General features: G+C 42.5%; 1 protein-coding gene across 1 annotated transcript in view; it reads left to right on the top strand.

Annotated features, from left to right (window-relative positions):
• The first annotated feature begins 7,409 nt into the window (after positions 1–7,409).
• LOC145411419 (uncharacterized) overlaps positions 7,410–13,644 on the top strand; it is a 42,654-nt gene continuing 36,419 nt past the window's right edge. The window contains exon 1 of the mRNA XM_080281459.1: positions 7,410–7,551. Coding sequence (XP_080137585.1) covers positions 7,410–7,551 — 142 coding nt within the window. The remainder of the gene's footprint in view (positions 7,552–13,644) is intronic.

The following is a 13,644-nucleotide window of genomic DNA, read 5'->3' on the forward strand; positions in this document are numbered from 1 at the left end:
ATTATTGCCTGTGAAAATAAAGAATAATTAACCAAAAAAAATGTATTAACTCATACAAACATGGCTGCAGCAGTGGATTGTACTTTTATTAGGTAGAATTCCGTAACACCTCTTCCTATACAATTATTTACATTCTCTTCAACACCTTGACACTCTAGGGGTCCTTTAGATCACACTGTGCTGAATGAAATCATCTGTTTTTTGTCAGAATAAAACACTAGATTTGCTCCAACCATGACAGATTTCTAATTCCTTTGTTTGCAAAATTAATCTCTAAGGAATAATTACTGTGGCTCCCCATACCAATGACAATACGCCTGAATGCATATACACCGGTGAACGTATGACAGTTTTCAGGTAAAACATGATATACTGGAGAGCTGAGCAAAATAAGTTTTGCATTATGCTCATTTCCTGACAAGAGAAAGGAAGCCAAGTCACGCCGTTCTCTCTCTCTCTCTCTTTCTCTCTCTCTAAATCATTAACTAGTCAGTTCTGCATTTCCACGTTGCCTAATAACAGAAATTCGTGTTTATCTTTATCAGTTTTACATTTCCATTTACCCTACTAAAAAAAAAATGTTTACATGTTTAAAGAACGCTAGACTTACCCAGTCAAAAGTGAGCAGTACATAATCCTCAGGGGACTTGTAGTACAAGCATAAAGCTTGTAACATTAAATAATGTGTATATTCAATCATAATGAGCAGTAGCAACTTTAGGGTTACTTTTTTTTTTTTTGCCAGATTTTGAATTATCAGTCCAAAATCCATAATTTCACCTACTTTTTCATTAAGCTTTTCTTTTTTTCCCTTTTTTTGAGAATGTTATAGCCTTTATTTAAAATAAGGAAACAGCTCTGGGATGAATTTCACAAATACTCATGCAATGAATACCCTATCGTAACTGTGATTTGTTTTTGCAAGAAAAGCAAGGAATGGAGGGTGCAGAATCAAGCTGTGTTTCTTACTTTTCCTGCAGAGCAAATTACTGTTACAACAGGAAATTGATCATTGGTTTGTAATCATAGTTGAAGCAATTATGTCATTATTCCATCATCGGTAATACTGAGATAAACAATGATCATTACACCGTCATTGTTAAAGGGAGACATATTCTACCATGTCATCATTGTTATAAAGGACTTACGATACTGATTTTTGTCTGATATTATTAGTACAGTAGTGATTTTGCATTCTCCCACCTTTTCCTTGCTGACATCAGATGCCTCGTTCTGAAGGGGTTAATACTAGTGTTTTCTGTATTAGTGTATTATAACAGGTATTACTCTTGTTAATGATGTTACAGTCAAGGCTGCTGTCACATTAATTCACAGCTTTAACTGTCACCTAACTAATTAAAACCATAGACAAGAGCGAGTGGAGAAAAGCGATTGGGAAGGCCTACCACGTTCACCTCTCACATTGAAGACCATGCTGTCAAACCCGTTGTGGGCATAATGGGCCGTATTCTCCATGGAATAGATATAGTAACACCATTTCCTCAGCAATTTAAGCCCTCACTTCCATGACGTACCGGTATATTTCATTTTATTCCTCCTATGAACAGACAATTTCAGCTTTGGAAGGACTCCATATTTTGTTTTCTGTCTCGGCGTTGTCGTACTTCAACTCTTTCACGACTTTAACCCGCCGCGTGCCAGCTATTTTTAGCCCTATGGGTCACCCCAGTGCCGGCCATTTGTCGACCTTTTTTTTGGGCTAAAATGATAGATTTTGATGTGGAAACAACAAATTTCGCCATTAAAATGCTGACCGAGTCTCGGAAATGGGGTTTATTCAGTCCAGCACACTCATATACAGGTATAGCCGCTCTCTCACGCTCAATATGTACATGAGAGAAAGCCGTTTTCTATGTTGGGTATACTCGGGTATTTATGCTGGGAGGGTATAGCAATGTTCAGTACACTTTTCTGATTACTTATTACTTCAGCATCCATCACAATTTGCATGTCTTTCTCACTGTGAATGCATTATCTTACACTTACTTGAAGACAGGTACAACCTGACTTCATTACGTACAGTCATGGCACTTACAAGAAGGTATTTACAACTTGACTTCACAACATAGTCCTTACACTTACAAAAAAATATTTACAACTTACACTTACATGAAAACATTTACAAAATGCCTTCACCATGTACAGCACTGGGTGAGGCACACAGACAAAGTGAGGCAGAGTGAGCGTGAGGGGGAAACGAGTGAGTGTATGGCCTTGACATCCTGGGGTATGGTAGAGGAGCAGTTACCTTACATGCCTGCCAATTTTTACTCGCGAATCTTGAAAAATGTGGTCACAACGAAGTTTTTTATTTTAGACCGTTTTAAAATGGCACTGGCACTGAGCGCGCAATTACATCAGACCGTTTTAAAACGGCACTGACACGGGGCAGGTTAAGGGTTCCTTGGAGATTTAGTAACCCCTCTTCTTCCTTAGCGGTTCATGCTGTAGAATACATACCTCAGCATGCTGTTATGTGTTCTTGACTATGTGGATACGAAGATGATATAAACAGATGAATGTGTAAGTTAGAAATACCAAATAAATCGTTAGGGATGAGGTGCTATGAAGCCTCTTACACAGCCAAAAATGTGGCTCTTAGTCTGTCACTACCACAGGCCATTTTTCCATATGATAATGCAGTTTAACCTCATTTTCCCCTTACCATTTTTTTTATTAAGTAACCTTAGTGACGTTGGAAAAATAACACAACTATTTATTTTAAATTACTCTATTTTATTATGCACACAACAAATTCATATTCCGTTACAGCAGGAGCAGATGGACAAGCAGCATAATTTACTACAGTTTTCATATCTGTCCTTAATGACTCCTTAACGAATGAGAGTGACACCTGACAAATTAGACTTTCAGATCCGTCCATGAGACATACATAGCCATTTGGTAAATAAAGAGGGCACGTGAGAATATGGAGATTGGTGTGTGTGTGTGTGTGTGTGTGTGTGTGTGTGTCTCTCTCTCTCTCTCTCTCTCTCTCTCTCTCTCTCTCTCTGATACGATGAGGAGAGTGACGGACATGCCTTATGTATGAAACAATACAAAGCAGAGTTGAGTAGATTAGCCTAACTTTTGTCACTAACTGTACCTACAGTTTGCATTTGGTTAGAGTTCCCTACAGCTCTCGTCAAGTCTGTACACCTGTTTATGTCCACCCACACCTGCCTCCTTGACACACATGCAGGTTCCGTTTTCCATCTGCTCACATTGTTACACATATATCCTCGCACACTTGCATCGATTTTCTCACACCTGTCGTATTTAGTATATGTTTACTCTTTTTATGCATTTCCCAAACTTGTACATTTCTTCCCACACCAGGTACACCTCACATATACTTAAGTCTTTCTGCATCTGTCCAAACCCATACTAACGTTTCAGTGGCACAACAAGACAATGCTACGGCTCAACATTCTTTCCTCAGTACTTCTTAGCACATCATGTTCCAGCGTTAATCTATTGATACATCTCAGGATTCATGATGGAGAGATGGCAGTTTCTCGATTAAAATGATCAGAGTATGCATATGTTAGACCTCACCTACGCTTCCATCTTTATACAGGAGCTAAAGCTGTTTTTTATCAGTGACAACAGAGTAAATAATGGGGCCAATTGTTTCAGGTGTCCACAGTTATACAAATGATTATATTTATTCATAATTTTGTTTATTGTTCTTTCCTTTTCGATACATGAAGGTACGTTTTCCTTTTACACACACACACACACACACACACACACACCGCTCGCTGGTGCAGTGGTAACGTTCTCGCTTGCCAACTGGTGGACGGGAGTTCGCGCCTCGCTCAGATTGCGAAAAGTTTCACTGACGAAGTGGGTGGTTACTGTCCCCCTTGAGCAAGGGGACGGGTGTGTGCGTGTGTGAAGGTCACAGCCTTGCCCTTAGATCGGACTATATGAGCTCTCAGCTCCCTTCCGGGAGGGTAAAATGCTGACGATCACGACCATCTAGTGATCCTGACCGACCCGGTGAATTACACACACTCAAATCCCCTCCTCCTCTTCTTCTCATCCCTCCTTACCGGTTTGCCCTCCCTACGCGTGCCTCCGCCCACTAAACATGACAAAATATTACCGGTTTACTGGTGGACTGGTTTGTGATGAGAGGTGAGAAAAATCTGCATTGCCACGGAGTTTATTAATTTTGTCATCGTCATCATCATCACCATCATTGTTTTTTAATGACACGAAATCATCATCATCATCACCACCAACACCACCACCACCACTACCACCATCATTTAATAACACGAACTAGTGAGCATCCTAATTCTACACGTGTTCTTACCTTCCACAGAGATAACATGCATGAACAGCTTGTGTGGAGAAGCATGTGGAAGAACAAAAAGTGGCCAAGCATGTTTAAGTGGTGATGTGGGCAGGGAGGTGGGTGTTTAAGTGGTGGGGTGTGGCTTGCCAGGAAGAAAGCGTCGTAAGAACATATACACTTTTATTCTCCCTCTTGTGTCAGCCTTCACTGAAATGACGTGTGGTTCATTTCATTTTAGGCATCTCCAGACGATTTTTTTATAAACTTGGGAAGGACTTCTTGCAGTAGTAGTAGTAGTAGTAGTAGTTGTTGTTGTTGTTGTTGTTGTTGCTGCTGCTGTAGCCCTAAGTTCATCTGAAGAGAACCCAGTGGTCTGCAGGGCTGAGGTTGCACTTCGTCTCCTCTCCTAATGTCTACCATCTTCCTTTCGGACAATAGGGAGGGAGCTGAGAACGTTTGTATAAGCAGGCAGCGGAGCAACTCGGTCATATGTGTGCCACCAAATGAAGGCGTCCGTCTCCAGCACCACATCTATTAGAATAAAATAATCTAGTACAATCAATACAAAGTAAATGACGTCGTCGTAGTGAAAAAGCTAAAAGAAATCAGTATAAATCGTTCCAGGCATGACTAACGAAAAAAAAAAAAAAGTCGTTGTTGAGGAAAATCGAGCAAAAAGTCAAAGGTGAGAGTGGAAAAAGCTGGAATCGAGCAGTCCTTGTTTAACGATGAGTGTTGCGGCTGGTGACGACAGAGAAAACGAAAGGCGAAGATCTGTGTTTTTATTTTGGTGATGTGGTATGGTGACTAATTTGCATTTTGTTGTCTATAGTTTTGTCATGTTAAAGTATTATTACCATTACACTGAATTAGTTAACTCTCTCTCTCTCTCTCTCTCTCTCTCTCTCTGTATGGTGTGTGTGTGCGTGTGTGTGTGTGTGTGTGTGTGGGTTCCTCAGGGCTGGCCGCGACCTCCCTTGGTGTTGCTGGGGGTAAACCCTGCTCGACGAGGGATACCACACCGAGGACTTTTCTATGCATTTTTTTGCAGTTAGGGAGAGAAAAGTTGTGAGAGGAGGGACGATTAAACAACAGGAAGATTTTCTATGTTTTTTTTTTTTTTTTTACTACACTTATCAAATTAAATCTCGCTGGTTTCATATTTACCGCGTTTCTTACCACAAATTCCTATGTACATTTTGCAGTCAGGGAGAGATGAGTTGCCAATGCAGGGATAACTGAACAACTGGAAGAGTATTTAGGTCGGTTCTGGATCCACTTGACCACAATTTTTCCCGCTGATTTCACATTTTTCAACCTCATGTCACGGAAACACTTGAATTCTCTAGATGCTCAGAATTTATAGGCAGGGAGAGACAGACTGTTGGATTATATGTATAACTCAACAACTTGAAAGATTATTAAGACTGTTTTATTATTATATAATACTAGGCTTAAGTTTCTTTGTTGATTTCGCATCAAGTAAACGCCAGAATTCCTTCAAAGCTCAGGACTTTTCTGCAGTCAGGTGGAGCCATGTTGCAAGAACGAGTATACGGATCAGTGAAGAAGATTTTGCCCATTTTACAATCCACGTGAATGTTTCTCACACTGGAATTTCTTAATAACTTGGGATTTTTTTACTCAAAAATGCGGAAGGTTTTCAGTTGCAGGTTGGAAGCTAGCATAATCCCAGCGCTACCCGGACAGATCCAGCTTTGGCACGAAGGTCACCGGTATCCCCTCAGGGCCTGCGAAGGACAGAGCTCAGATTCACAAACGAACTTACGATCAAGAGGGTCCTGGTCGAGTTGAAACTGTTGTATCTCCCCAGTAAACAACTTTAGCCATTCCCTGTTTTAGTTTATCTTTGATTTTGCAGGTCTTACAAGAGACAAGGGATGATTCTGCAGTCACTTTACTCTCCTTGCCCTTCCCTGAGAAAACAGATGTGACCACTGATTATTTTCCTCTTATGTATGAGACTCTGACTGTGAATTTGTTTGTTAATTAATGTCCTTTTCTCTTCTCCTCTTCCCTCCTCGCCTTGTCCTTCTTGCAATAACAAATGTGATCTTTGGCTATATTTCTCCTGCATATGAAACGCTTGGCTGTGAATCTGTAAATCAATGTCTTCTTTCCTTGTCCTTCCTAGAGAATCAAATGTGATCTCCGATTAACTTCTCATATATAAAAATTTCTTTGCAAATTAATGTCCTCTCCTTTGCTTGTACGCCCTGCGAAGGAAATCTTAAGTTACGACAAGGAATTACCTTCAGTTTGTTCGTGAATTCGTCCCCCTGGGAAGATAGGGCAGGAAAGGGTCGACTTGGGGAAGGAAGGATTGGGGGGGGGGGTGTTAGGAAGCGAGGGCGGAGCAGAGAGCGTTGGTTGCTGACTGGCTGAGAGGTGACCGCAGTGTTGAGCCGAGCAGCGTTGTGGTAGGGACACACTCGCTCGATTCCCACTGCCATACCACGTGTTGATCCATCCATGAAGTATTACCACCCGTACAGATAGCCACGCTGCCTAGCTACATCATACTCTACTTAATTACCAGGCTAAATACAGTAATGCACAAATACGTAACGAAGAAATGACAGATTTGGTGAGATTTATGGTCATGCTTTGAGGTGCAGCGTCCTAGCAACTGGTTTTGGCTGTAAATAATTATGAAGTGTTCATTAGACACCCGCACAGTTGGCCACACAGTGTAAGTTCACCATACCCCACTCAATTTCTACGCTAAGCACAGTAACAAGAGGATATAAAACGGAGAAAAGACGGATTAGGTGATATTTATGCTAAGGGGGGAAGTGCAACGTCCTGTTGCCTACTGTTTTCACTTTAGCTTGGCCTAAACTTGCACTCTCTCTATCTTGGATGCTGATCTGTAAGAAGAAATTAACACTTGAGTATGGTGCTACCACGAAGAATTGTTGTGGAAAGGATATCGAAGCGTGGTGTTATCTTATTCTGCCACTGATCTTCGAAAACGCAGCTGCACAAGGACGAAAATCTCCGTCAAATTAAAGTGAAAGAACTATAGTATCTGGTTTGTGCAATAAGGCAGTGGGAAACCATGAAGTCCCACCACTCTCTCCTCTTATGCATCGGGTACGCGGCCTACCTCATCTTCGGGGCGGTTATGTTTATGTTCCTGGAGTATGAGGCGACAGAACTTGTGGAGGTGCGGGAGCCGCCAGAGTGGACTAAGCTAAAGGGTGAGCACATAACTGGCCTTTTTTTTAGGTGTCGTTTCCGTTTCCTAATTAACACACAAAGTCTTCATTAACGCGCTATAATTAAGGACATTAACCGATTTAGCTGGAACACGTCTTACTTTCATTATGGCTAATGCCGGACGACTTTACTTAGTTTAAGCAAGACATAATTTGGGCTGTAGAGTTAATTCCACCACTACACGATAACTCAATTCAACTGAAAAAACTGTCTGCCGGCAGCAAGTACAAACTTTAAGGTGATGTAGAGGACCGAACGTATATCATATCTCTCCTCTCCGATAAGAAAAGTTGCTCCTTCAACTTTTTGAAATTGTTTGCAGTAAGAATATATTTTAAAGAAAAGTCATGATACCACAAATGTCAAGTTTAGAGTGTCTGGTGGTGCAATCGAGTTAGGTCTCAAGGTACGTGAGGAGTGACAGTTTGATAAGAGCAGCAAAAAATGGCCAGACCTAGTAACACACTGACTAAGACTGATATTGAAGCTTGCCGCGGCCAGCTTAGTCACCAACGGAAGATGTGGGCTGACTGAAGAATTATACCCACATGATGATACTGTATTGCTCCTTCCCTCTCTTCCTCCATTCATCCCTCCTTCCCTACTTCTCACCGATGAGGATGGTTGAAGGACGAATTATACGCACATGCTGCAACTGTGTTCCATCCCTCTATCCATCCTACTGATGTAAATGGGTAACAGAAGATGAGAGTGGTTGATGAAAGAATTACACACACATAATGATACTGTGTTATGCATCTCTCACTCTGCACAACTGTCAGAGCTTCTCTCACACTCTTTCTCCTAGTAATCCATTCTCTCATATCCACTCATCTTGCAATCCCTTTCGCCTGTTTTACCCACATTTCTTAACTCTCCTTTTCTCTCAAAACAGCTCTCAAAAACTTCCCTTGGCATACTGTCTATGGTTAGCCTCTCTTTCAAACATTAATTCTTCTTATATCTCCTGTCGTCTGCCACACTCACTTTTCTTATGCCCATTTTCTTACACATCCTCACCGTATGCTCCTCCTGTACAGGTCTCGAAAACTTCCCTTACATTCTCCTAATTAGCCTCTCATACACTCTCTTCCTACATATCTGCTACACTCAGTTTACTTACACTGCTTTTCTTACACGTCCTCTCAACACTATATCCCAGTAAGGTTCTCCCTCATACACATCCATCTTACATTCCTTTTCTTCTAGTACATTCACTACCACTGGATTCATCTTCTTTCACCACCCCACTTTCCCACGCGCTTTCACCCGAGTCACATTCCCATAGCCTTTTTTTGTACACATCCTCTTCCCCTTCATTGAACCTTTTGGCTGAGTAGGCTTTCCCTCTGCTGCATAAAAACGTTTGAAGTTAGCGAGAGTTAAATATTCGTACCTACAGTATGTCCAGCCATCAAAGTAAACAAAATTCTTATACTTTTAAGATCGTTCTTAAAAATATTTCCCAGGCCTTTCTCAGAACCCGCCTTCTCCAAATACCTTGTCCATCGTCATCTTCCTCATTCCTGTCTCCATACTGTCTCTCCACCCCTCTCCATACTTGTTGTGTCTGTCTCCACACCTATCTTACATACCGGTACTTGTCATCACACCCTCCGTATCTGTCTCCACACCCTCCCTCCATACACCTGTAGTCTACATACCCTTTCTCCGTATGTGTCCACACCCTCTCTTAATATCTGTCTCTGTCTCCACACTCTCCTCTCTATGCCTGTTTCCTCACACTTTCACCTTCACTGCGTCTGTTTCGAAACCCTGTCTCCAAACCCTTCCTGTTTCCACACTTTCTCTACACCCTCCATATCAGTTTCCACGCTCGTTATCAGTATCCCTCTTCCCACATTCGAATTCCTCATACTTCCTCTCCCTACGCATCTTTGCTCCTGACAACTCATCTTTGCTTCGTACTTACATATCTCATAATCCTTAACCCATCTAATACGAGTCTTCTCTAAGCACATTTCAATCGTCTGGCGGCAGTGAGGGGATTATAAATAAAAAAAAAATGGGGTAATTATCCCTTTCATGACTGGGACATTTCTAGTGCCCAGTGAACGCCAGACGATTTTATTCATCTGAGAGTGAGTCATCGGATAATGTGAGATAACGCAGCTTATCTCTTCTCATTTTTGCTCCTCACGCAATCTCTCCCTTCTTCTTTCCTGTAGCATTTTCTCTCCACCAGTAAGTATTTTCCCAACACTATTCATGCATTCCTTCTCCAGAGCATGTAGTTCAGTACGGCACGATACGAAATTAGGATGCAGTAGCTCTCACTACAGGGAATGGTTTGTTGGTCATATATGACACTTACTTATTGGTTTACATCTCACGTCTGATGCCTTGGAACAGCCCAGTTATAAAGGTCAGGTCCCAGGGCACGTGAGATGCAAACAAATTCACTGGCGCCAAGTAAGGCTTTCAACGCACCAGCCCGTGTAGTTCTCTTAAATGAAAGCGATTGTACTATACAGATTAATGGATGGTAAAAGTACCTACCGATACTTTTTTCTTTTTTTTTGAGAGGGTCAGTATGATACGAAATTATTATTTTTTCGTACATTTTCGTACCATTTCGAGCCAAGCCGTTCACATGGCCTCAGTACTCAAGTGGTCTGGCCAGGTATAAAGCTTAGGGGTGATGTGGGTGTGGATCAAGCTTATTTGGTGAAGGCTGACTAGGAGCCCAGGTTATGTTGAGTCACACATTGCCTTCCGTTGTGCCTAAGCTATTGTATCTTCTTAATAAACAACTTCTCCAGTTATAGGTGGTGCTGCAGAGGGGCGCCTTCATGTGGTGGCTCCGACATAAGTGAACACCTTCTTTGCCCGGTTAGGAAAACGTCCCTTAACTTCCTCCCTGTCCAATGAAAGAAAGATAGGGGACTGCAGGATGAGAATATCTTCCGCCTGGGGTTTCATTTACTACTCGAAGTATGAGTATAATTCTTCCGTTTGAAGAATTCACGGCACTGCCTTACCAAGACACACTGCGGTAGCCTCAGCACACACACACACACACACACACACACACACACACACACATACGCACATTATCACAAGCCTAAAATCTTTTTCCCCCGAGAATCAGATCTCATGCAGTCCTTGAGATACCGATGACGTCACTGTGCATCAGGTACAGTTAATGCTTTGCTTGCATTAAGGCGTGGGTACGTGTGCGCTCCTCTGCTCATGCAAGGTGTTCATCCGGAAAAGACGCCGAGAATCGTTTTCTCAAGGTGATCTGATTTGCCCACACCTGGAGGAGTGCTCTTAAAATATCTTAGCGAATTATTGCTATGAATAAGTGTCCATGGAGTGAAAAAAAAAAAAAAATGCTAATGTTATGCGCAGGTGTGTGTTTATCAGATTTCCATGGCAGTAAATCATCATCCGAAAACATTTCACTCAGTCATAATTTACATACTCTTAGGATATGAAGTTGTTTTTTGAGGTACGGTACTGTATTTCTCCCCAGGTACAAATTACGATAAATTAATCATACTGAAACCAAATTTCTCTGGTGTACGATGTTCATCTCCCCTCATTTCTCCACTTTCTGCACCCCGTTCTCACTCCTCTGATACACCTTTACACACCTAATTACGGTTAGGCTATCTCCTCACATCATCCAGTTCCAACTCCTCAAACACTGCCAACCCCTGAACACCATCTAATGCATTATTTTATCTCCCCTTATTTCATCTCCTCAAGCCAGCTCTCCAGCTCTTCTTCTCTGTAGTGGGTGCAACGCACGCTCCTTGCTACCTGTGCTCGGGCTCCCAGTCTGGTGCACGTGCCTTAGTGTGGCGTACTGGGAGACTTGGGCAGGTGAGGCGTAGGTATCCCAGGTGGTATTACTATGCTCGGTATCCCCTCTGTTCTGACGCAAATTAAGGCTCTATGTTCCGTAATAAGGCTGGTTAGGCACCGTGATGCCATGGATACTAATGCTGTGTAACTAATTGACTCTCTTACTACTGCTGCTAATCGTGTATCAGTAAATATTCATCTAGTAACAAACGCTTGAATATTCAGGAGGAAGATACACAGTAAGTAAATGCCAGCCCTTATTACCCATTTTGGGCCAAGACCCGATTGTAAGCTGTCGTAGTCCAGACATTTAAGCCTTTGGAGACCACTGTACTTTCCTGGCAGCGCTTGGACGACAGAAAACCCTCCGGCAGCCTCTTCGGTTCGAACCGTAGCGCCTTAACCCTGTGACCGCTTGCATTTCTCTGGACTGAACAAAATCGTCTGGTGATCGCCAAAATAATATTCCTGAGGGTAGCGGTACCAAAGAAAAGGTTACTCTTAGATATTTATGGAAGTCTTTAACCACTAGGATTTCATTAAAGTAAAATTATCCCCTTCACTGTGATTACGTACTTTACTGGCTTATTCTTGCAAACTCTAGACGATTTTTTATTCAGCTTAGGAGAGATGGCTTGTCTTGAAGATGTAACTGAAGGCTGTATCTAACCTCCCTAGTTTCTTTGGTCTATCCCTAGGTGAATAACAAAGTTTCGAGATAGCAAGAACAAAAAAATACGTCATCAAATTAAAGGGGTTAACCTGAATGAAATACCCAATGACTCGAACCAAAGCTAAAGGTCAAGGCACGGTCTACTCCAACCTGAACATTCTAGCACCGTGACCTACAAGATCAAGGTCTTGGCTTAGATATACATACGTATCGTTCTTATCTGTGTAATATCAAGACTGTCTGGTCAGGTATGCGTGTGAGACTCCCCGCAAATCTGACAGGGGTTGCTCAGTAACCACAACTCGTCCTTAAGCTTCAAGACACACGCTTCCCAAGTCAAAAGGCACTAAAACATTGGTAGCTGCACGAAATCTCTATAAATCCCCCCCAGAAATATTGTTCGGGTCTACAGTATATAGTATCGTTAAATTTATTCTGCACGAAATAAAAGAGCGACAGAGCTTTGGTAGCTGCACGAAACCTCTATAAATCCCGAAAAATATTGTTCAGGTCTCTTTAGTATCGTTAGAATATGCACAGACTCAGTGTGGTCGTTGAAATCCTGCGCTGGATAGAAATAAATATCTCCAGATCCTACGCTAAAAGTGCTAGGCCACATCCTGTATCTTAGTTCGCGTATTTCAACAACTTCTAACCCTTGCAGAGCTAGACATCCTTGATCCTAGTTCGTGTATCTCATCATCCCCTCGCCCATACACTTGCTGACCATGGGAGGTACCTTCACTGACCAGGACGCTGCGGAGGGAATTATCCTGAGAAAATATTGCACCAGAGACACTGCAAAAAAGAGGAGAGGAATGTTTCCCATACGCCCCCTTCCGTGGCCTTTCACCGTGGCGGCTGGGCTGGTGTAAAAGGGTGGGAGGGCGAGGAGGAGGAGAGAGAAGAGAGGGCAGGGTGGCTTGGTGGTATAGGGGGAAGAGGGGAAGGGAAGAAAGGGGAATGTAGACTGGTGGTGTAGGGAGAAGGGGAGGGGAGGGGGGAAGTGGTGCATGAGAGGGGAAGGGGGGGATGCTGTAGGGGTCGGCGGTGAGAACAAGTTGCAGGATCAGTTTTTATAAACCTCACACCCTACAATCTTCCCTTCCCAGTCCATCCGTACCTTCCAGTATCCACATAGATCTAGTTCACTTTATCGCTGTCCAGAACACAGTCTAGGACAGGTCATCCCAGATCAACCTTGTCGAATCGCTCCCTCCCACCGGTCCATCCCAGAGTCCATTTTAAACTAGATCGGTCCAGTGGTAGTCTACGCAGTTGTAAAGCACAGTGCAGTTCAGTCCAGATCAGTATTGCCAAGTACGACCAATTTTAGAACAGTCCCCATTCTAGTTCGACAATGTCTTTTATATTTTATTCTTGCTGACTTAAGATAATTTATTCAGCCTGGAAGACATGCCTCGAGGTGAAGTTCTTAATGTAGGCTTCATCAAACCCCTCCACTTTTGGAAAGTTCCTTCTAAGCTTTATAAAAATCGTTTGGAGACAGAAAAGCATACAATAAAACGGCAACATCATAGCAAGGAGGTTAATATCTTGAATCCCA

The sequence above is a fragment of the Coenobita brevimanus genome, chromosome 89 (genome assembly GCF_032717465.1).
Source record: "Coenobita brevimanus isolate Jiangsu-jjx chromosome 89, ASM3271746v2, whole genome shotgun sequence".
NCBI lineage: Eukaryota > Metazoa > Arthropoda > Malacostraca > Decapoda > Coenobitidae > Coenobita > Coenobita brevimanus.